Genomic DNA, 25559 nt, shown 5'->3' on the forward strand with positions numbered 1-25559 from the left:
ATGCAGCAAAYGGCGCTTATTGCGTTGTTCAGTCTGCATATATACTCCAGTAAAATGCGGAAACTCACCTACTGCCCAATCAGGAGACTAATTTCTACTTCTTGCCTTGTATGGCGTGGAGTTATCAGTAAGCTGTGTGTATTAATTATGCTCCTAACTTCCCGTGGCATCGCGAGATCTTCCGAACGCCATGCCCTATGCTCTGCGCCCTATGCTACATCATCTACTTATGCTAAGCTCTCTACTTCATTAAGCCCTAAAAGTATGACAAATTCCCACACCATTCAATTAATTTATTTTAGATGGAGTGTGAATCAATGGAGAAAGTATCCCAAGAAAYCTTAAATGGTTCTGTCTGCCTTATAGTCTCTCTTTTAGGGCTGTGTCAAACTGTTCGTCCTTTTTTCCAATAATTGTGCAGTTACATTTCCACAATATTCTCTGAATTGGTTCCATTCTCTTTAATTAACATTCTTTAATTTTCACATAGTTCCAATATGCATCTGGAAACAACATTTCTGTATTGCAAAGCATTTCTGAAAGATAAATATTTTACTGCCTCACAAAGGAATTCTAGTGAAAACTGTGAGCTTGCGGATATATTACTCTCCCACAATAAAGAACATAGCCTTATAAAGAWTAAAAAGAATATAGCCTTTTATTCTTTTAAGGCCATTTTAAACATACTGTTTCACAAGCAGGTAGATTTCACTTTAAAAATGCCTCCTTAACCTTCGGTGGTTGTGAAGATGTGACAAAGGAAAAGTGAATCCCTGCGTGTCTACTAGGAGATAGGAGGGATGCAAAACCTTTTCATTAAAGAAGGAAAATGTCTCTGAACGACTGTCAGTGATCTCTTGTCTCTTACTGTTACAGCAGGATGCGGTAGCTGTTCCCCATACGGAGCTGCCGTTAGATGATGTCAGAGGCAAAGATTTTAAGTTTGCAGCAACACCTGTCTTGGAGACTGAAGAAGAAGATGCTTTTCGACCYGTGTACAGAGGGACTTCCAATGTGTTCTGTATCCGTCTGTTTTGTATAGACAAGCAACATGAAAGTAGGCAAGTATGGATGGGCCTATGGGCGTGTAGTCCTCTTGGTGGACTTGGAAATACTGTTTGCTTAAAAAGTGGTATGAGTCTCTGATATATTAAAAAGCATTCATCAGTGTGTGTGGTACTCTCAGCAGAGAGTAACTGTTCCAGAACACTTAAAAAATGGACAACATATTCTAAAATAAAATGATGTTTTTGGCAGATGAGGACTCATCCGTAATACTGAAATAGCCAYGGAACACTGTGATTCCATTCTTGCTGTACTGGGAAATAGCCTCTCTGTAGAAGAGTCAGGTTTTCTACTCATAGTATGCTGCTGAGGATAATAAGGGCCTTGCATTTCTTTTTCCACTTCTGGCATTCCCTCCTTCCTGTGTACTATGGTTGCTTCTGCTCAAGGTATGTCCACTGTGTTTATCACTGAACACTGCAGATTGTTGTCTCTTTTTTTTTTTTTTTTTTTTCCCCACCCCGGGGACATCTCTGAAGCAGTTTGGATTCTCAGATGGATATCTATGGGGAAGACAGGATTTCTTTCTGTAGACTTTTGCCAAGATTAACATTTATTAGCATCCATGCATGATTCTCTCCTCATAGCTGAGGGTTCTGTAAGTCTTGTTATTTTGAAATATGTGTTTTTGTTTGGATAGSTCCCTGGTTTGCATTAGCTTGATCCTCCTGTTTGCAGAGAAGCAGGCAGAATAGCAAATGCGTCTGAGGGGAGGGCGGCATGAGGCAATTCTGCTGGGGATCAGTGTTGGAGAATTTTGTCCTAAAGGGACTGCTGCTGACCCGACACAATGTGGATCCAGAAATAGCCATTTGCTTGAGATGCTGGTATGATTGCATCTTAGCCCTCAAGGAGAGTTCACTACTGAGGAATTTGTGTTATCCAGTGAAGTTGCCAAATGTTTCCATCTCTTTAAATTTGTGCTTGTCATGTGGCCTGTAAGAGCACTGCAGGACCCCAGGGACCTTCAGAAGGTCCTGAAGGACTTGAACTTCTAGTCTACCTTCTGTATCTGGCACCTTTGTAAGTCCCCTGAAGTCCCCTTCATTCCAGAATTCCATGTTGCCAAGAAGGTACTAAATGCTGGAGAACAGAAAATTACACTGCGAAAGCTTCTTCCTTCCCCCATTCAGCTATGCTATTAACTAATCTTATACAGGGGACTATACAATACCCCAATCCAAATCTGTATTTATAACTTTTTGTTTAGTTAGTAATATTATTATTGGTGAAGTAATAAAAGGAACTTGACTATTTTAATTACCTATCTGGAGAGAGGAGGTATTTGTCAGTGTTTTTAGGTAATGTATATCTGTATTGAATATTCTATTATGGGAAAATACTTTGTAAACTTTCAGCATAACAGTATTTGGTGGGTTTAGAGCTCTGTCCTTGGACATAGAAGAAATAGGATGAAATAGTTAGATTTGTCCTGTCTTTTTAAACTCAAATATCACATTTCACTGTCACCATGGAAAAGAGAGTGAAATTATTCTAAACCAGTAGGTGTGAAGTGAAAAAGAGGGAAGTGTTCAAAAACGATTTCAAAGTATTGATGTCTCTGTTATCCTGAAGTCCATTGGGTAGATTTACTGAATGGGTAGTGACAGAACTCTCGGTACATGATGGAAATAACAACTGTTTGTAACTTCAGTGAATGTTTACTACATATTAAGAGCATCCTCTATGAAAGTCCTCTGAAAAAGCTTCAGCATCTGACTGAGATTTTCAGTTTTCCTTTTTGGTGAAGAGACCAATGTTTTGATATGAATTCAAATGTTGAGGTTTATTCCTGTTTATATTGCTACTTTAGGCATTCAAAGTCAATAACTCAGGTGCATATACAATATCTGAAAGTGATTGATTATGAACCAGAAAAAAATCCTGATTAGCACTGTGAATGTGTTCCCTGCATATACGGAGAAGTAATTTTTTTTTTTTTAATATATGGTGTCTATTTGATATGCACTTTATTTATGTAACAATGTTTGCTTTTGGTTGCAGATCACTGGATTTATTGCATTATGCTTTCCAGCTTTTTCCGGTACGTGTAAGCAAAGTATTAAGGTGAAAAATGTATGTTAAGATATGATAAATAATATTATTTTTCCACTTGTACCTGCCTACTCACATTTCTCTTACCTCTGGAAAAATGCATTTAGGCTCTACAAGGAGAGCCTGATGAGGTTTCATTTCTTCTTGTGGGACAGTAGCACAGCAACACATCAACAATTAGCTCATCATTTTTTTGCTATACACTATGATATTCACAGAGTTGCTTTAATAGTCTTGTTAATCAGTGTGCCACTCTGAGGCATGTGTAGAAGGCTTCATTAGCCAAAATGAATTATTTGAAGAGCTGTCTAAGGAGTTCTCAAGATAATGCTTAATTTAAACAGTGAAATCACGTAGACTTTTTCTGTTTTTTTTGCACGTACCCGAATCTCAAGTTCTTGCTCTGATTTATCTAGTATTGATACTGCCTTTGAAGTTAATTTGCATGAGTGCATGATGCTTAGAAAAATGGCTTTTGCACATCGTGTACCTTAGTTCTTTGCATGCATCCCAAAGGAACCCTGCTGAGAAACAGATTTGGAGAACAAACTCCTCTAAATTCATATATAGACTTAGACTTTGTCCAAATTAAAAATAAAGTCAAGGAAAACACATGAAAGGAGAAGGAATTAAAGTAGTATTAAGAAAATTTGTATAATTTGCCTGTATCCTAAACAGTTGAACTTATGTACAGGGCAAAGCTAATGTGCAGCTAAGGAGGCTGTGAATTTATAGTGCACTAATTATTTCACCCTAACTCCCTGCATAATCAATCTTTAGATAAGGTAACAAGCTCCACTTGATAGGTGATTTTAATATACACTGCAGCGTGTTTTAAATTCATACTTTAAATTACTGCATAGTAGCCATTTCTTAGAGACAGGACCCTGATAATAAGAGATAGAGAGTTGATTCTAAAAATCATCATTGTTTCCAAGTGCTTGCTATCAGAAATTTTCCCAAGTGGAGACTGGAGTAATATCAGCACTAAGTGACATGTTAACTTATGTTCCTGAAGAACCTGAGTGCAGAAAGCAGGCCTCCTAAGTCCTCWCTTCAGAGCCGCTCTCCAGCAGGTCAGCGCAGCCTGTCCTGGGGCCTGGTGTTATTCCTGCCTAGATGTACGACTCTGCTCTTGCCTTTCTTGAGCTTTGTGAGATTCCTCTCTGCCCACCTCTCCAGGTCYCTGCTCCCAGGGTGTACTCTGTCCCCTCCCCCAGGTCATGGATGAGGAAGATGAAAAAGACTGGGACACCCTGCTAGCTACAGGCCTCCAGCTAGGCTTTGCACTACTGATCACACCCCTGTGAGCKCTGCCCTTCACCCAGTTCTCCATCCACCTCACTGTCCCTTCGTCTAGCCCACACTTCCTCAGCTTGCTTTGACTGTCATACCAGGTTCTTATATGGACCCTGTAACACAGTGACATTAGCAATGTCAAATTTAGCATGAGCTGGACTTTTTTGTACATATGTAAACCCAAATTGATCTGATCTGCTGTGAACATGATATAATATCAATCCATATGTGCAGTTGATGTTAAGATCACTGAGTGCCTGTATTCTTTGCATATGTTTTTAGGACAAGGACTTCTGCATCGTCCTCGTGCCCCATCTCACACCCGAGTTCCATCTGATCCAGAGTTTCGTTCGAGTTGTCCCTTTCTGTACTTCCACATTCAATCATGAGCTTTACCTCTTCCACCGTGTTGGATTGCTCAAGTGAGTCATGTRCTCTGTGGCAATAAATATTCTCTGACGTGCTTTCGTGGAATGTACTTGCTCCATACAACCTAGCACCCCATGGGTGCTCCTTCTTCACATTAGAACAAACTGCTATGTCTGGTGGTACAACACATCTTCTAAAAATGAGAACTTGAGTCCCAAAAGCAGTGCAGGACTGTGCCTGCAGTAAGGAGGGTTTCTGTATTTCCTCCTCAAACCTCAACCCGTGGCTTTTACTTACATTGATCAGCAGAGTGCTTATGGATGTTGTGAGAATCTTGCAGTATGATGGAGTTCACCTAAATGAATCCTCAGTTTTACATCTCCCTCTCTTTAATTCTTTAGGGTACTGTGATGTGCTATCTGTATTTATGCTAGCGACAGGAAAATGGGCCTCTGACTGTAGCCTCTAACTGCCTGATAAGTAGGGAGCAATGAGATGCTCATCCTCTGTAAGGAGGGGCTGACAGCAACTTTGGCATTTGGTGGGTCCTTGCTTGGTTTCTGCTCCTGCCTTGCATTTTTTTTCAACAAAGATGGTACTTTAAAAAAAAAAAAAAAAACTTTTTGGTTTTGTGGCAGAGTTTTTGTTTTGTTTTTTTCCCATATTTTTCATCATTTTGTGAAGGGGCCTAATTTTTGCCTGTTTGTTTTGTGAATTTTACTTATTTTGCTAGAGGAGTTTGATGTGGTTTTCTTTGGGGATTTTTTTTTTTTGAGCTGTCTTTTCTCTCCACAATTATTTATGGTTTTGGTTTATTTAATTATTTTACAGATTGGCGGAGAAGTTTAATTAGAGAGGGATTATTTTAGATAGTTTTGTGGTTCTGATGCTTTTGAGGCAGGGAGATTTTGGGCAAGTTTTTCCCTATATTTCCCTATGTTCCCAGTAGTTTTTCTTGCAGTTCATTTGTCTCCCTGTTTATTCATTTATTGATTAGGATATGGGTTGCTATCTCAGCACGAGAAATTTTGTGAGGTTTTGAAGGGTGGGTTGGTTGGTTGGTTGGTTGGTTTTTCCAACAGGCATTTTAACTAGCAGTTATTTGTGAGGTTGTTGGGCCAGTCCATGGACATCTCCCATGGAGACACCCCTGAGCTGCTCAGGAGGCCATGGCAGAGGTCAGCGGGTGCAGGGCTGAGACATGGTGGGACACATGCAGGAAATGGTGACCAGATTGTCCAAGACTTTACCCAGTGGAGTCTTGAAAAGCTCCAAGGATTTTTCAAGCAGCTTGGTCTCAATTCAGTGTTAATCTTCCTTTGGGCCAGGGAGCAGACTAGATGACCTTCCAAGTTCCTTCCAACTTAAATTAAGGAAAATGCTGTATATTAAAAACATATATATATTAAAAAAAAAAAAAAAAAAAAAAAAGAACACAGTGGAGGTCTTTTAGCAAGAGCTGTAAATCTAATCCCTTCCCCCTTTCCTTATGTTGTCAGCAAAGAGATAAAAATAATTTTAGAGGGAAACTCATGAAGTCTCAGTTAATCTCTGTTTCTGGATCTTCTCTGTAGTAGTCTGCCTCCCTTCATTAACTGTATTGGGAGACCCCAAGCTTAAATTCTGCTAAAGAGATTTTCCTTTCATTTGTCTCATTACTGTAGCCAATTTTTGAATGGTTGCAGAAAAACACTTATGTTTTAATTGCACACTTAATCACCTTTGGTATGCAAACAACTCATGCAGGAACTGGACAGCGACTCTTGGATCTACGGAGATGCATTTTTCCACGTGATAAAATTGATCTTCTATGTATTATGTAAGAATCCACATCTTCCCTCTAGCTGCCCACTGGAACAATTCCTGTTAATCTCAGGTGCAGCTCTTTAGTAATCCAGCAGCAGCATTGGAAGTCATAGGTTTTTTTGTTATTTTAGGTCAAAATTAACCCAATCAGAATCAATCCAAATGAAACTTATCTAGTATTTTAATGACCTTACCATTCTGATTAAACTCAGTATATTCCAAGGGATACCARCCTTTCTGAGAAACCAGAGTAAGTTAAGTGGCTTTTTACAACATCCTTGCRGCTGTGTGAGAAAGTAGGGAAAAATAATCTGTAAGTAAGGTTCAAAATCAGAAAAGCTACGGAAGAAACTAGTTGATACATTTTGAAAGTTTCTGAAGAACAGGAAATTCAGTGCAGAGTAGCAAATACTCCCGTAGATAGAAGCAAGATATGAAAAAGTAAAAGATAATTTTACTGTAGTTGCACTAGGAGCTTTCAAAAGGCACATGAATGAAAAGCAAGTCACCAAAAATGGATTAAAAGTAACACATGGATAAGAAAGTGGGAATGTAGAGACATGAAAGGGCAAAATCAGAAGAGACATGGGCAAAAAATGAGATGCTGATTAACAAAGGTTGTAAAGGGAATAAGAAAAGATATTAAGTACACAAAAAGCAAGAGTGCAGCAAATGGAAGTGTAGGTCTGCTATTTAACAGTGAAGGAGAACAAATAAAGTGTGACAAGGAAAGGGCTGAAATGCTTAATGGATACTTCAATTTTCACCAAAAAGCCTACTACTAATAATAGAGTCCTGGCTTCTGAGCAGTCAAAGGAATTGGGCATCTAGAATAAGTTAATTCATTGCTAGAAGAGAAATGAGCATGCACAGACCTTGGATAATCCTCCTTAGACTTTCTTACTCACCCTGGATCTCACTGTTGAATTTTTTTAAGCAGTTTCCATTTTTGCCTGTTCAGTTTTCCTTGTCCTAGAATTTACGGTTCATTACTGGCTTGATTGCCAAGTCTTGTATTTGATGCAGAGTCAGGGAGAACTCAGATGGGCTCGGATGCAGAGACTAAGCTCTCCTATGCGTAAGCATAGGAGAACCTCACCAGCTTGCTGCTCTTACTGACTGCTCAGTCATCTGCAGCCGCTTGTTTGATTTTGCAGCCTGTGACGTGTGAAAAGTAGGAACTGACCTGAAGCGCCCTTAGAAATTCAGGGTTAGTTTGTAACTTGGATGTTAACTACAAGGTAAATTATGCAATTTAGTGATCAAATGTCTGCTTTGGAGCCCTCAGTCAAGTTGGAAATGTTCTATCAAGTTTTAAGCTATGAAATRTCTCATATTGGGGGTTTTGTAGCAGTAGTCTTTAAGTTGTTAGATCTGATTTTTATCAAAAACATTTTTTACAAAATCAACTTGGATGTGACTTAACAGGATGAACAGACACATTAAAGTCTAAATTGAAAACAAGAACAGGGATGGAAACTACTATATGATTTCCAGTTTTTGTTGACTGGGGATAAATTGTCTTATTTCTTGGAAATTAAGTGTTAATTGAGTTCCTTGAACAGGAGCACTCTGTAAGTCTTAATTATATGAGCAATCAAGGAAGGTTGCTGTCTGCAGGAGACAACAAAGGAAGGCTCCTCAGCTGCTCTAAAAAGTCACAGCTACAGTTAATGGAGAAGAGTGGTGATAATTTGCACCAAATGAAGATCTTGGTTGAGGACTAGAGTTAATGAGCTTAGTCCTGTGTRTTGTTGGGGACAGCTATGGCCTGCCTGCTTGGTGGCTCGTGTACCTCTATAAGATGTGTTCTTTTCTCTGCTAACTTGCTGTTTCATGTAATCAAGCAATGACTTATCATATGCACTTGAAATGGGAACTTGACTTGTTGCACACCAAACCTTTCCTCTTTTTTTTTTTTTTTATCTTTTCCTTATAGATCATTCCATATAAGAAAAGCAACAACCAATGATATTCCTGGTGTTGAAAAGCTCATTAAAACTCTTAGCTTGAATGAAAGTATATTAAATGACCTAAAGATGTTTACCGTGGCTCGCAAGGATCCAGTGAGTATTTTTGCAAATATAATTATGAAAACAGAATGGGCAAATATTGGTAAAACACCAGGTAGGTGTTTACACGTAGGTATTCAGCCAACAGTTAGTAGTTTGAATTCAGCCTGACATGCTAATTCCTTAGTTGTGGCCTATATTAATTAGTATTCTTTTCTAAAATCAGACCCACATGACTGAATTAGTGGGTGCTTCTATAGCACTCTGTACTCCCATCGCAGACCTATAGCAGCTGGATCATGAACCTAAACTTTATTTCCATAAGGTGATATGTGGTCAAGGATTATGCTTTGATTGAGGATTATGCCTTGAGTTAAGGAAGAGTGACTAAATTGGGATGCAGCATAGAATGGATGTGTTGTAACTGTGATCATGTGATGCAATAGGAAATGATGATTAAATAGTGAAATATGTGATGTAAGGAAATTGGAAGCATGCATTTACTCAGCTTTTTTTTCCCTGCAGGAGGGGACTCCAGTGCAGGCGTTTGTAGCAGAAACTTTGGATCAAATAGTTGGCGTTTCTGTTATTAAAGATGAAATGGTAATTTGTATTTGTATTTTCCCCACTTYCTGGGTTTGCCTTGTACGAATGCTCTAACACTTAGCCCTCAAGACCAAAAGCTGCATTCCTTACTTGTCACTATACATGTATATAGCAGCAAACATCCTTAACAAAAAATACTGCTTTTATTAACTTAGAGTCTGCRGACACAGGAAAGAGAGAAAAATAGTTATTTCCCTTCTCAGATGTCATGGCTGGATACACAGGGGAAGAAAAACCATCCTCTTATTTTTAGTTCTCTGTGACAAAGTCCTTCTGCCTCTAAATTTATTGCTGCAGTCACCTATTTTGCTGCCCCATTTCCAAAGCCAATAATCTTTTTTTTTTTTCCATGGCATACTACAAAGGATAGCAACTCTCCTACGTTTACTTTATTATTTTTTTACTGACAGTACCTCCAGAATGACTGAATCGCACACAGTTAACTTCAAAAAGATCTAATTCTTCATTGGGGTGCCAAAAAAACAAGKACATTTATCTGTTATTCTTGAGAAAGTAAGCATTTGTTAAGGCTTTTATTTGTTCTGTGACGTTCTTCTGATACTGAAAACATGGATTTTAGATCTTATAGTGCTCAATTTTTAAAATAAATAGTGGTGACTCCTGTTTTCAAAGAAAGATCTTAATATCAAGAGCATTAAGAGGTTATAGCAGTTTTGGTGGAATGTATATATGTGCAGAAATCTCAACTTTTACCACTTCGGGAAAAACTTCCCCACAAGGGAAAACTTGTTGGAGTCATTTCTTGCACATCACTTCTCTGTAAAATTCCCTTCTCTCAGCATTGTAAGAGGGCGACCTGTGTTTCCCTGTCTTTAACAGCAAAACAGAGAATTAGGACTCATTTTCTGTTGTTTTTCTCTTGTGTTTTGTTTGTTTGTTTTCAATAATTTCCATTAAATCATATCATATGTTCTTGTGATGGATCAAATATTCATTCTCTGTAAATAAATGCAGGCATCTTACAAAAATAGATGTTTATACAATGGGAAAATGGTCAAGAACCATGTTCAGTCATTATATTTGGATTGCAAATACCTCTCAAAGGCCTTCACTTAAGTGTTCACAACTTGTAGGTACTTTTTTAGTATTGTAGAATTGACTGTTTTATCACTACTGAGATTTCCAAATTCCTTTTTTGCAGGATATTGAGTATATTCATACACATTAYAATATTGAAGATTTTATTAATTTTTATTACCACCAACGAGAGGAGCATGGACATCTATATCATTTTGTGTTAAATCCCATATTTCGTCACTATACCAAACACTTTCTAAAGGAGATTCTTCGTTTGGCCCACAAGTCTTCTCTTTACTACCCTATTTATCCACAGTATGTGGAAGGCAAGGTAGGAAGTGTGTGATTTATCTACTAAGTATTGTCACTGCTGCTCACTTCATTTTATTTATTTGTTTATTTTTGCTTCTGTGACTGTGAACATGAATTTCTTTTAGCTGTCTGGAGCAAATTGATTTCTTATTCCTTTCATGCCACAGAATCTGCATTCTTGACATAGCTGATGACAATAGGTTTAGTCTGTAGCTTTATCACCCTTGCATTTAAAGGAGTGCGTTTAAGTCCAGACTGATTCCATACCTTCAAGCACATATGTTTGAAGTGTACTTGCAGAGTACACAGTAGGCAGAAGCTCCTCCTAAGGTGGCTCCTTCTGAGCCAAATCATGCTTTTAAAATGCCTGCTTTGCAATCAAATTTGGAGGGATTCTAGGGCAGTTGAGTTCTAAGTATAGTTAGGTGTCTGAAGTTACGTACATTAGTATGGTGCCCTGGGAGCAGCACAGCAAAGAAATAATTTGTTTGCTGTACCCTCACTTGCCTCAGGGAGAAGTAGATCTGCTTTTAACCCGCATAGGTCTTCGTACATGTGGGCACAATTTTAGCCCCCAGCATCAATGTGTTGTAGTAATGATTGTCAATTTTCTGTCTTTCCTCCATTCCCRAAACAGCTATTTCAAGAAGAAGGAGCAACCGTCTAGTATTCCCAGGTCCAAGTGGGACGCTATGTCTAAGTTGTAACCTCTAATCTAATCTAAGATAGGTTTGACTCCATCTCTTGCCTCTCTATTGGAAGTATAGCTGAAGAAGCAAAAAGCTCAGGTTATTCAGCAGTATTCATGAGGAGGCCCACATAATGTTTTTGTTTAATTGCTTTTAATATGCTGATACAACTGGCATCCTTTTATGTTACTTGCAAAGCACTTACAAAGTAGGTTATGCTTTGTAATGACAAGGTATAAAACACATGTAGTTTCTTAATTTAACGGAAAGAACTCGATTAGGCTGTGCTGTCTCATACAGCGACTCAACTGCTTAGTGAATTTTGAGAGGTACCAGTACCTGGGTTTGAATTCAGGGCAGAGAAGAGGGCAGGAAAGGGAAAAGAGGGATGATGTTACTGAGCATAACAAAGCAGGAGTTGCACATTTGAGTGGATGTAAGAACTCTTCAAAAAGAGATGTAGGTGCTTCAGATTGTGCTTCATCAACAGCCAGTGAGACCCGGTCACCCTGCTTGTGCTTCTGCAAGTGTCACTGAGGAACTGTAAGAACTTAGTGCTGTGTGACCAAATGCACATTTTAGGGAAGCACAGAATTTGTGTGTGCAAAACAAAAGTATTTATTTTTTTAAATACTCTTATGTCTTGCTATCAGTCTTCTGTCTGCCAAGAAAAGACAACAACATAAGATAAAATTCTCATATATGTAATCTCATCAATATGTAGCCATCTAAGAGCCAGTATCTGGTCTTGCCTAGGCTCCAGCAAGAATTAATGGAGAAAACATGGTGTCTTCAGAAGGCAGTTCATCCATCAATCGGGAAATAGGGTGGAAAGAATGACCCTCTAGAAACACTCATCTCTTCTTTAACTCTGGGAGATATCTGCATGGCTAGCTAGACTAAGTGTCTTCCTTTTAGATGGTTTTGAGATTAACGGTATCCCTGGTAACTTAGGTGGTTTTGAAAATGTCACCTTTTTGTAACAGAGGAATTTTGATAGGTTAGACACAGGTGCTTTTTCAAAAGGATGTCTTTTCCTACGTTGCTAATGTGCCCTTCTGTGGAGTTTTAATAAGTGTTCTCTTGAGAAACCAATGTCCTTGTGTGGCATTAGGTTCTTGGGTTCTTCAGAGGCACTTACCAAAATGCAGTGTAATGGCAGTGGATGGAAGAGAAAAGTTAAATCTTACTAATGATTCCAGTTCGGTCTATTTTGGGGTTAAAGTGAGTTACTTCAAGTTACTTGAACTCATTGTTACTTTCTAATAAGTGGTAAATGTGATATTTTGCTCAATTCTTGACATAGTAACATTAATAATATTAAGGCGGGGTTGATATTTGTGAGTGGAAAGGTACTTCAGTGTATTTTAGTTTGCATTAATGTTCATTCTCCATTTCCTGTAATTCTCTTATTTTTTTCCTTTCCATGTCATAAGGTATGACAAAGCCAGTCATGCTGTAATAAATAGGATAAGGCTTCTTCTAACGATCCATGCTCTTCCCATTAACTTCAAGTTTATGCCAGTTTATTAACATTTATCACTTGGACAAAATTGACATTTGAGTTGGTATAGGATTTCTATATAAATTCATAACAGTTCTTTGCCAAACAAGCAAAGGTTAGCAGTAAGCAGATAACATCGCTTAATGAGGTCAGATCAAGCTGATTCATGATCACTATGGAGAAAAATATCCTCCCGGGGAAAATACTTGTGCTGAAAAATCCCATAAACCAAACCACTTGTTTATCTGTCATTCCCACAGAGATAGTAATGTAATTACTCTCATAATTATCTTCATTAGTGTCAGGAATTATCTGCAATTCATTCCTCTGCTCTGAGTATGTTTGTTTATTTGCTGATTTTTCTCTCAGATTTAGCCAACAGGGCTAAGGATTTTGTATTTGCAAAGCCATACAGCCGACATCTGTGATGCACGGTGCTGACATTCTCTCTGCTGAAATATAGATTGCTGCCTTTCAGTTTCAGAATCCCTGTGCCCATTCCCTGACATCTGCCCTTCATTACATGGTTCCCGTGCGACCAAGACGACAGATTGTCTATCCTCTGGAAGAGCTTGGCATCAACGCTCCGTCAGAGCAGGTCTCCAAGGATCAGGTGGGTAACAGAAGCAGCAGCAGGCGGGAGGCATCGTGCCAGCTCATGCCGGCTTTGGCAGATGGGGTGGCATTGCCATCTTTGTGTTGATAGGCTGCTTCTTAATTACACTGAGCATGGGGTCCATACCCTTACAGTCCCAGCTTTGCTTCTGCACTGCCGTCACTTGCAAGCGTGAATTGCAAACTGAGCCTTAAGGCACTCCCTCAATTCCAGAGTTTACCTGCTAATACTTACCTGTTAGCAGGCTTTTCCATGAAATCACCTTCAAACTCGCAATACATTTAAAAATGCTTTGACTTAGCTATTTAATCACTCTTCCTGGTGGGTTTATTTGAGGTCTTCTGCACTCCCAAGTGGAAGGCACTACGTCATGCTTCTGATAACTTCTGTAGAAATAGCTTAAATCAATTTATTCTTCAGTTCTGAAGGCAGATTTCTTTCATGTACAAGATGCATTCAAAAACATGTCAAAATGTCAGAGATGACTCAACATTAAAAGAAAAGATTGCTTTCGCTGTCCATATCTGTATAGCACTCCTCTAGTCCAGAGGTTCTAAACTGCAAGTCTCTTTAAAACCTTAATTTGTTAAATTTTATAGTGTCTTAAATTTTTAAATAACTAAAATTTGTTGCAAAGTTGGTTCCCTCACAGAAGCAGCTAATGAAGCTGAAATGTTAGGAAAAAAAAGCCCATTAGTGATGGATAGTCTCAGTATGTGGCTGTAATTTACTAAAGAAACATAATTAGGGAGCTTTATATCTGTCTTCTAACTTCCAATTGGCTGAGATAGGCTCCCATAAAATATTTTTAGTGCTGTCCCTTTCACAGTTACTCAGTAATTTTTGGCATCCAGAATTCTTCATTAAGCAGTGATTGTGGCAAAGCAAAATCCAGAACATGGCTGAGGCAGTGAATTGAGTTTGGCACCATGGAACAGGCTTGTGCTCAGCTTTCACATCACTTCTGCCTTTCTCCTCTCTGCAGAATGAGTTATCTAACCTTTTTCTTTAAGCTACTTCCTATTATCTCTTAAAAATACAATGTCACTGACTGGAAGAGTTCATCTCAGTGTTTTTGTTGGAGCTAGAAAATCATAGACCTTGTACCTCTGACAGATTTTAAAATGCAGTGTGTCTGCTCTGATCCCAAGTACTACCTGAGGATTTTTGAGAATTGCAATCGGGGAGATAATGATTTAAAATATCCCAAGGTTAATGAATTCCGTGATATAAAATGTCTAGGATTTACAACAAAGAGTTGTAAATACAAGTCAGTTTTGGAGATGTAAAATTTTCATTTGGCTGCCCATCCTAATTAATTGCTTGAGGATTTCTCTCTTACGATGGAGGTAATTGTAATAAAATTTTTGCTTTGATACCCACAAGATACCCCTTGATAGCCACCCATCAGCAGCTGCTTCTCATCTCTGGCTTTTGCTTTCTGCTGTTCCAGCCTCTTTTGAGCTCACACWCTCTCTCTCTCCCCCTTTTTCTTGTTGCAAAATTTATTCTTTACCAGCAACAGCTTGGGCCTCAGCAGCTCAGCCATTTGGTGTCTGAGCACAGCTCTTGATTTGTGCATACATATCTCTGTAGGCCATTAGTAGCTTAGTATCTTAGAGAGAGTGCACAGTGGGAGCCCTGGGGCTCAATCAATTTGTATCCCTCTTTAATACATGCCAACTCACTTGTGAGCATGAAGAGATTCACTTATAAATATTGACCCACTGCAGATAACTCAGGCAGGACCCGCAAGGMCTCTCTTCCCCATTTCCTTTCTTCAAAGCCAGAAACTGCACAGTGATCTCCAGCAGGAAAGTTTGGTCTGCAGCTGATTCCCACACTTTGCCAGCCCAGATGGAACTCGCTTGTGCCGAAGATGGTTTTCCTGGAGGTCTGCCCCAGTTGTGTCACAGCCAGATGAGCACCAGAAGTTGTCTTGTTTAAGCCTGTGAGCCTCAGCGTCTGGGGAGGGAAAAAAAAAAAAAAAAAAAAAAAGGAAAAGGTAAAACTTGAACCCTCCTGCCATGGATTGCTGGCTGGCTCTCTCCTGCTTCTAGCAGACAGGATGAGCTCTGTTTCATGGTACCTAGAAAGCAATGGTCTATCTTTCTGTAGTCCGTCTGCAGAGAGCTAGACAACAGATAGAGATATCTGTGCTTAAAATCTAGGAATTTGTCCTGGAAAATCATAATTTGCCATAATGTGAGAAAGTAACTCCAGTCATCCAGCTTCCCTGTTCTCTCCATGACCTTATCATTTTTCCCCGGCCCCAAATTGTTTACAGTTTGAAATATGGATTTGGTGTTATGGCTAAAGTGATTCTCCAAAGATACAGGGAGTTCAGAAACTCTGCCTTTCCTCCTGTCTGTTGCCTGGCCTTCCTGTTAAAGATTGCTCTTAGTTTTAAGACCAACCATTTCCACTGTCTGTCTGCAACCACAACTCTCAACGTTTTGTGCTACTGTTATTTCCATTTCACAGACCTGTCATAGCCATTTCAGTGCCTATGGGTTCCCTAAAGGACTGTGAATTCTCATGATTACACTGACCTCTTCTAACAATAGTGCCTAAGGGCAAAGGATGTTTTAACCCTACTCATTCAGATGGCAAATACATTTCACTGCTGAACTTCTGCACCCGTTTCTACAAAATTTGATTTCATACCTGGTAAGATTTGTAGAAATTAGSTAAGGATTTGGATTTGCTGAGAATGTGGATGAGTGGGGAGAATTAACCTCYCCTTTCTACCATTACAGCTCTCCGCATTGGCACAGATGCTAAAGGTCTTATTTGCATCTGGTCTTGGAAGTGCCCAGACTTTGGGCACTGTTCAGCCTGTTCAGTCCGAGCTTCTGCAGCAAACAGATCAGAGATTCCACAGATGAACTCAGAATTGCATCAGGCTAGAAATACATCTGCTCTGCTATAGAGTTTCATGATGCAGACCTGACAAAAGAAACTCCTGTCTGCTCATTAGATCAAATCCTTTCTACRGCTGTTCCAAATCAAAAGGAAAGCTCTGAATTTTGTATTCTGAATCAGTAATCAGTACTGAAGTGCCAACTGGCAAAAGATCCAAAGTTTCACAATCTTAATTCCCACAGTGTTAAAACAGATTAGATTATTATCGTACTTTGCACATCTGTCAGTCATTTTAGTAAGGTTATATTAAAAACAGTTGATCATAACAGAACACTGAGTATCTTTAAAACTGCTGACTTTTAAGGTGCATATAATAATTGGTGAAATAGAAGACTATAGGTAATTAAATATTTTAATGACATCTTGATAAATACACAATTTATAAACTTGTTTGCTTTCTCGCCATCTGGGAGCATTCTGTTATCCATCTGCTTCATGTAATTATCAATAAAATAGAAGAATAGGTGATATAATTAACAAGAATAACTGATCAAAAYTGAAGAATAAAAATGTCATATCTGACAAATTATTTTATATCTGCCCCTTCATTATTACTCATGTGGTTGGATTTTTTTTTTAGTATTTTTGTTGTCATGTTCAAGCTATCAGGTTTTTTTTACACTCTTCAGAACTATTTTTTCTTCTGCTACAGCTCATAGAAAGAAGGCAGAACCGTTAATCAAGTACTGCAGAATCCCATCTAGCTTTGTATTAATTGGTAAAAAGCCTCTTCATCTTTCTCAGTTTATTGCGTACTTTTCAAGGTATGCTATAGGTGCACAAAGGAAATGTTTAAATAGGGGTAGGAAGGAAGAAGAGGCAAAAACCTGGGGTCAGATGCTCTGTGTGGCTTTGACTTCTCTGGATCGGTCCTCTTCAAACTAGCTCAAGAGTCAGCCTGGTTAGATAGATGCATGGCAAGGGGCAGAGCAAGGGGGAGAGAAGTGCCTGCACAACACTCCTTTCAGTGACACTGATTTCATTTTTGTGTATTAAACGGTATATTTTCTCAGCAGTCCTTTATAAACCAATTTTATAATCTCACATTGCATCCGTTTATTTGCCATTGGAGATGAGGCATTTTAATCAGAGGTGGCAGTTAGATTGCCCGACTCAGAGCACAGAGAGAACCTTATCAGGAGAAACACTGTCTGGAAGGGAGGGCTCCATCATTTACAGCCAGAAATGGCATGTTCATGGGCATGTGGCTTCCATCAGTACTGAGCAGTGCTGTCTGTCAGGCCTGGGAGGTGGCATCTTCCAGCTTGTCGCTGCTTGCCTTGCTCTACAGCGTTGAGCTGCTGTCCCAAGAAATTAAGGCCGGCCCAGCTTGCGCGTGGTGAGCTCTCCTGTACCAAGACCAGCCTTCATCCTCAAAATGGGATGTTTGCATTGATGTTTTGGGCAAAACTTCTGAGGTCCACTTTTCTTCTCAGAACATTCAAGGTCCTGTTTAGCCTGGAGAAGGTTGAGAGAGGATCTGATCAATATATATATAAATACCTGAGTGGTGAATGTAGGGAGGAAGATGCCAAGCTCTTCTCAGTGGTGGCCAGTGATAGAACAAGGGGCAGTGGGTACCAGATGAAACACAGGCAGTTCCATCTGCATGTGATGAAGAACTTTAGTGTGATTGGTGCCAGAGCCCTGGAACAGGCTGCCCAGGGAGGCTATGGAGTCTCCTTCTCTGGAGATCTTCCAAACCCGCCTGGATGCGACCAGGTGCCCCATGCTCTGGGAGTCCCTGCTGGATCAGGGAGTTGGACTAGATGATCTCTAGAGGTCCCTTCCAACCTCAACCCTTCTGTCACTCTGCGATTCCTTTATAGCAGTCTGTAGTAGGGCAGACTATATTTTGATTAGGGAGAAGGTCTATAGTCATATAGGAGGTTTCATTGTGTCTCCATTTCAATTCTATATGGATTGAGGTGAGTGGAATATGATGATGGAAGCTCAGGCGTGAAAGTGATTTTTTGCTCAGCAAGCCTCGTATCCCTCAGATGATATGGCAAAAAAGCTTAAGTGTAATCGCAGCAGAATTCCTCATTTTTGAGTATCAAGCTTGATATATTCAGGTTAAAACAGGGCATTCCTACATGTAATGGTTCACATGTGAATGAAATGGTATTACAAACAACTGCTTGACGTGTGCAGCTTTCCTGTAACCAGGAAAGCACCATTAATTTTTAAAGAAGTAACTGTTGCTTAAGATGCTATTGTGCCTGAATAATGAATTTTTAATGCATTTATAGTACTTGCATGGATTAAAATCCATTATTTATTGTACTTCCACTTGCTTGGTAAAGGTGGTGATTTTACAGCGCCAGTAGTCATGCAACCACATCCATTCAGAACTGATTGCTGATAATAAATTTCCTTACTGTAAATGTCAGTGGGTTTTGTGTGTTGCTGCCATTACATCTTGTTTGGAAGGCTGAGTATTGCACAATTACAGGAGGCACCAGATGGCATCATTAGCAGGAATGCTCTGAATGTTTACCACTTATGTGCATGTGTGAAATTAAAAGTAAGATGACCTATCTTTATTTTGAAAGCATGATGTCAGTACTATACAGGTGTTAATGACATTTAGAGCAAACTGAAGCAGTCGGTCCTGCTTCAAAAGGGGATGTTCTTCTTTTTAAAGATATTTTTCCTAAGAGTTTGTAGATTGCTTTTGTGAATAGCATGGTTTCRGCTTGCAAAGAGGGAATATATATTTACAGGATGAAATGTGACATTGCTTGCTCTGCTTTTTGCATTTTACTTTTATAGCTTTTCATATTTGACACCCCTTAGATTTTTCAAAGAATTCATTTCTTGAAGGAAATAACTATTTATGTCATCTGATACTGTAGACAGAGTAGGTACAATAGACATGTCCGAGCTCCGTTCCCCTTCCCTGCTTTGGGAAGGTCCAGGGCAAATCCCAGGTGTCAGAGGGAGTCCCAGGGTCTGGCAAAGGCATGGCCTTCATTGCATAGGCTGTGTTTTTCCAGCAGGCTGAAGAGGAGCTTTTCCTCGAATGAAGATTGTCATAATAATCCTGACTTCTTTTATAAAGGCCTTTGAGTTCTATAGACGGAAAATACTATATAAAGAATAAGTATTATCATTGCAAACATTTATTTTATTAAGTCACAGTTAAATTAAGAACAGTTATTTTACAGGGAAGAGGGAAAAAAAGCAATTCAGGCTGCATTTTTCATCGCTGTTTTTCTTCTTTTTCCTTTTCCCTTCTGCTTCTGGTGTTTGTGTAAATCTGTGAAGGCTTAGAAGCCCCATTTGAAAACATGTTTACAGATATTTCTAATGAGACTTTCTGGAATGCAGTTTTTCTCTTTATCTTAATGGAGCTGGAAAAGCGTGCATTTTCCAATAATTTTTGTTCATATCACCTTGGTAAACATTACTTTTTTTTCCCCTGTGATTCAAATGGAGCTTGAAATTAAAATAGCTCTGTTTGTTCGCTTTCTTGTTTGCCCGTTGCTCTCGCTGACCTCAGCACCCACCTAGGAACGGGTTTGTTAATAATTTTCTACTCCCTCCAATGTTTTTTTTACAGTAGCAGAGTTCAAATTGCATACAGGCACAGAATCACATAAAACGGAGCTGGGAAAGTCCCTCCAAGCAACTCATTACTCCTCCCATGGTTAATGAAGGATCTCTGAGTCAATTCCATGTTTGTCTTTAGTTCTCCAGCAGTGGTTCTTAAGAATGATTCTTAAAATTAAACACTCAATGAAACCAAGTCCAACCTATGCTGTTCTGTTTGAGCATCCGCGTGGGCAGCTCTAGCAGTGACCATCACCGCTTTCCTTGACACACTTCTGTTGCTATGTTAGGATATATCTGGGAATTGCACATGCCTTTTAAACAGAGGCGAAGGACAAAGGGCTCGAGGTGGAGGGAAGGGGCTGTCCTCATGCCAAGCCCTGCATCTGATTCGGGAGGTGGCACCCGTGGGCTCAGCCCTCACAGCTGGGGCAGGTGGCAGAGCCACAGAGGCTGCCGGCATCGCCAGGGCAAGGCCCCACCATGAGAATTCAAGACCCCACCAACACTTTTTGGTATAATCAGCAGCTTTTTATTTAATCCCCGAGTTGAGTGTGTCTCTCCTAATGATGGCAATAATTGCTCTCTGCCTTAGATTAGTTAATGATTGCTGTTTTATTTAATAAATTGGATGCAGAATAAACAAGTTAGTGTTTGCTATTGACCTATCAATTATGCCATCTGATTACTCCTCTGGGGAACATATGTAGTCATTTGTCCTGACGTTTTGTTAAAATAAGGTGGTATTATGGGACCAATCCACCTAATTCCTTACTCCCTGGGGCCGTTTAGTGTACTTAGCTGTTGGAAAGGTGATTTTGGAAAAATGACAGCTGTTGGTGTTGGGGCTGTTGTGAGGCGAACAAAACTGGTTGTATCCTCCTCCCATGCTGCCTTTGTATGGCGGCCACAGCAGCTGTTTCATAAATTAGATACAACTCTTCCTGAGCAAATTGCATTACTGCTTTGTATTTCATTGTTGGAGTACATTTAAAAAAAAAATAATAGCACTTGCTGTGGAAGGAGGTGTTTGAACTTGGCATTGCCGCAAGGTCTATTTGGTTTATCCTATTAGCCACTGCCATTCCCATCTAGTTAGTTTGGTTGATGAGATGCATTAGAAGAAGTTTCTTGCTGTGTTCCTTTTGGCGTTTTATTAATGTTGTTAAAAGCAACTTTTCAGTAGAACACTGAAAGTTGCTCCAAAAGACATTACTTTTTTAGGAAGTCTGTGTGCAGCATCTCCTCGCTTTAGTTGTCCTTGCTTGAGCACAAGCATATAGGGGAAYGTAACTAGAAAGGAAGCAAGATGCTTAGGTACTTACATATTATTATATATTATATTTGTGCTTATTTCACTGGAGCTGCTGCAGACCCCAGTAAAATCCCTCTGCTTGTGGGGAGGAGATAAGGATGGGCAGACCAAGTCTAAAAGACCTGCAGTATCTGCAGTCACTTTTAGCATTTCTTTAAATGGACTGGATTGCAAGCTAGCTGTCCCATTGAACCCRAAAATACCCAGAAAATTCTCTTTAAGAGGTTTCTTTTCACAAACTCAAGTGATTGGAGCAAGGTTTAAATGCAGGAGCTTCACCACATGGTTGTGGCACTGTGAGATTTCCATGCCGATACGCACAGAACAACAGCAAACGTTGGAATTGGGGTATATCCTTTTAGCATGCTGCAAGCAGCCTAATACAAACTTTATTTTAAGCAGTGCTTTTGGATGGAGGGATGCCATYGATCATTTTAATTCTTTTTTGAAAACCTTTTCCAGTGATTTGCAATGTTGAAATGTTATAGATTCATTAATCAGATTTAGAGATTCATTAATTCTGGCAGATCCTGCCAWAAGACAGACATTTTTAACCCCCCTTAGAAAGTGCTGGCTTCGTGCTAGGTTGTTGAGCTTACTCATTTGTTGGTAGAAACTCCTATCTTACATATAACAAGAATTTGCAACCTACTCTATGGCAACGACCCAGTTGGTGAAAGCATTTCTCCATTTGCTTGTGGAAATGCACTGGATTTCCTAGCCAGGTCATTGCAATGAAGCAGCCCACCGCAGGTCACCTCATTTTTTAGGATATGTTCTGGGACTTTCTTAGCAGAGACCAGTCCCTGAGCTGGGTCTGGTTCACCACTGGATGTCATCATTGCACCAGGAAGAACTACAACTGGAAGAACATTTGTCTGGCAGTAAAAAAAAAAAAAAAGAAATGTTGCCTCATTACATCACACACTTAATTCTGTCACATCCCAAACTGTTTCCCAGACAGTGAGGTTTGTTTGCAAGTCATCAAGACATATTCCTTTCGGAAGACGCAAGCACCCCGCTGCAGTGTGCAGGCAGTTCGCCAGCCTCTGTGGCTGCACCTTGTTGGACTTCAATGCTGGCTTGTCACCATCACAAGCTCTAGTCCCAAAGGTCTCCGGGGAGTCTGTGTCCCATGGCCTTCTGGAGAAGGCCAGCACCATTGCAGTAGCTTTAAAATACAATCTTCAATCCTAGGTCTTGACTAATATACAGAGAATATGTTTTTACTGTAATTCTGTAGGGCTTAATGTTGTTAAACCTTTGTCTCTTATGAGTAACAGAGGAAGACCTGTTAGAAGTCAGATTGTCTCCTGTATAAGTGGTACCACAAAAWTATGTTAGGAGAATACTGTCTGAAAAATAATAAAGTAGTCCTGTTTTCTATGTCTCCCTTCAGTGCAGGTGTGAATCTACAATGATGCAGGCTGTGAAAGGTGTACAACCCCAAGTAACAGCAAAGAGGCCAAGTGTGTTGTGCTTCAAGATGGAAAATGCCTCCCTGTCTCTCATTAGAAATTTGAAAAGTATAAATAGTCCTGGGTAGAAGAAAWAGGATTTCTGTCAAACACACTATTATGTCTTGGCCTTTTCTATCTTCTTTTATTATCTGAAATCTTTAAATTGCCTAGTGACACCTGGAGGGACCAATATACCTCCAGGCACCAAACCTGGAGGCCAAAATATACATGGAGTTTATTGTCTCTCCCACTGTATGTATTAGAATTAAGGGAAACTGTGAAGCTCCTAATTAACTTATTTATAGCAAGATTTCTGGCCAGAGTGTTGATCTCAGTGGCAATGTGCTAGCTTAACCATTTGACAGTCTCGTTTTCAATGTAGTTCTCCTAATAGATTTAACAAGATTAATTTTATCATTTAAGGAGGGAGAGGATTTTCAATGTGCTAATTGAACCCACGAAGGCATTCAAGGTATAAGATTGTAATTAATTTACAAGTAACACCATTTCCATAAATAAAACAGCAAGAGAAAAAACCTCTCCAGAAGGTACAAAGATGGTCTCCACGTCATGTTAATATGTGCTCCCCAGGTGTTAGCTAAATGGCAGTAAATTACAGAAGAGGCAGCATTTCAACCTCTCTTTAAAAGACTCCAGCGCCTCTTTTCCACGAGAAGCCAGACCATTAAGCTCTGCTAGTTTTCTGTGACCTATTAAAGATGCACATATTTCAACATTTTTAGTACCATTTATCCATTGTGTTATCTCGTGGAGTGCACAGGAAATTCATAATGTTAGCCATGTCAGTGAGTCATAATAAGTTTTCTATGAATGCAAGGTAATGCATTGCTAATGGCTTAATGATTTTTGGCAGACTTTTCTTGTTGGTGGGTTTGGTTTTTTTTTAATGTATTTCTGTGTCATTATGCATTTCTTCTTCAGTTGGCCTATGCTCTGAACTACACTGACCGAAAGCTGACGCTCGAATCTAAAGTGTCCATCAATACGAGAATTGTGGTGGTTGGTGCATCCAATGTTGGAATCTCTTTTCTGGAAACACTTGTCTTTTGGTAAGTTTTTTACCTGGCTTCCTTTACTGAGAAGAACATGTACCCTTTCTGAAAGGGCTCACATCCTCCATTTCGGACTGTATCTCTTGCAAAAGCAGAAATGTGCTGTGACCCCATATTCCAATACTAGATGATAGAGCTGTAAGCCTCAAAGCTGTGAAAATAACAAGGTAGGTGCCTCTGTCCTGACATCTCTGCCATTTATCATCACTGCAGGTTGTATGAGAGCGGGCAGGTAGTGAGAAAGGTTTATTTTGGAGCCCCCCTTCTCCAGTGGCTCTCTCTCTGTTCTATCACAGATTATTCCTTCTATTCCAGGACACCTCCATACCAATTTTAAGGTTGCAGGAAGATCAGGTTATTTAAGTGTGAGTAGATCTCAATTTATGCAGTTATTTTCTGCATAGCTCAAAATTTGGGGTTTCCATATCTATGAGTGACATCACCAGTTAAAATTCCTATACAGTAAGAAAAGATGGTGAATTGCTTTGTGGATGTTGTTATACTACTAAAAGAAGAAGGAAAAAGTATAATGCTTGCTGGTTTTTCTTTTTTCTTGGCACAAATGAGGAAGCACAGCCAGAATATTTTGCCAAGATCAGCCCAATGGACTATAATACATCTAAAGCTCCAACAAGATACCTCAGGCAGGAGCTGTCCTCTTGCAGCAAACAGAATGGACAGGTAGTAACATGTCTGTGCAGAAACCCTCTGTCCTCTGGAGATATTTCCTCGCCCAAGACTTTTCAGTACTGTTTGAACTGTGTTCTGATGAAGGACATGTCCTTCTTGTAGGTGCTGGAGACAAGTACACTTCTATGTACAAGTGAAGTGTTTGCCTCCACTAGCAATGGAATATTGCTCTGAGAGCTCCGAGCCAGCAGGCAGTACCCAGGGTAAAATGCTCCTAGATTTGTGTTAATTTGTGTCTTTAAAAAAAAAAAAAAACTCATTTTTAATTTTCACATGAGCTGCAGATGAAAAATCTCCTGATCAACATGAAGATCTTTTAATACAGTTTAGTTTGATTTACTCACAATTCTCTAATATTCCTTGCAAAGGTTCACATGCGCTAAAAATAGCTGGATTGAATCAATTTGTAAGTGCCTAATCCTTAAAAAGAGGAAGTAGTTTTCGCCTCATTATTCCTCATACTTAATTATTTTATATTAGCAATCACCATGGAAACACCYGTGTGTAATTCACTTACCTAACAATTATTAGAACTAGATTTTACAAGTGATTTCAACTTGAGACCAGAGAAATATGTTTGTCATTGCATGCTAAAATAACAGGATGGTTTGTAGCTCCTGGCTTGCTCCTGTTGTGCTCCCAGGGCGGCACTGCGCTTCGCAGAATGTCCATCTTGGGATCCAGAGAAGCCTGAGGGGACCTGCCAGGTCAGGAAGCACCTTCCTAACACACAGGAGTCCTGAGCATCTTGCTCCCATCGTGCTTAGGCTACTGCAATGACCTCGTCCTCGTTTCACCATCCTAATAAGTATCTCATGCTGATCTTTATTTCCCCGTGTGTTCTCATGTTCGGATGGGTGTTTTCGACTGTTGCGCTCCTGCTCTCCCATGTACCCAAGAGCCCTGACCTGAGGTGCGTCAGGGCTCCCTGCAGGAAGCAGYTTCCCGGACGGATTAGAGAATAACTCTGCTTGCTGGAGCCTCCTGTCGGGCTTCCCTTGCGCACAGGACGGGATTTCACTGGCTCTCCGGCAAGCGCAGCCACGTGGGGCCCTTTGCCGAAGCGGCAAAGTTTTGCTTGAATGACTTTGTATTAAAAAATACACAGTAGTGAGAGAATTTTGTCTGGTATTCAGTGCATGTTACAACACTTGCACAGCCCACTCTTAG

The 25559-nt window shown here is 39.8% G+C and overlaps 1 protein-coding gene across 1 annotated transcript in view; it reads left to right on the top strand.

The window, feature by feature from the left end:
• Window positions 1-25559, top strand: part of CFAP61 (cilia and flagella associated protein 61) — a 95279-nt gene that overhangs the window by 23098 nt on the left and 46622 nt on the right. Inside the window, exons 9-16 of the mRNA XM_026039239.1 lie at window positions 877-1061; window positions 3070-3109; window positions 4702-4841; window positions 8534-8660; window positions 9132-9209; window positions 10375-10581; window positions 13234-13368; window positions 23569-23696. Coding sequence (XP_025895024.1) covers window positions 877-1061; window positions 3070-3109; window positions 4702-4841; window positions 8534-8660; window positions 9132-9209; window positions 10375-10581; window positions 13234-13368; window positions 23569-23696 — 1040 coding nt within the window. The remainder of the gene's footprint in view (window positions 1-876; window positions 1062-3069; window positions 3110-4701; window positions 4842-8533; window positions 8661-9131; window positions 9210-10374; window positions 10582-13233; window positions 13369-23568; window positions 23697-25559) is intronic.

This window comes from Nothoprocta perdicaria, unplaced genomic scaffold, assembly GCF_003342845.1.
Source record: "Nothoprocta perdicaria isolate Ctin4 unplaced genomic scaffold, notPer1 scaffold_224, whole genome shotgun sequence".
Taxonomy (NCBI): domain Eukaryota; kingdom Metazoa; phylum Chordata; class Aves; order Tinamiformes; family Tinamidae; genus Nothoprocta; species Nothoprocta perdicaria.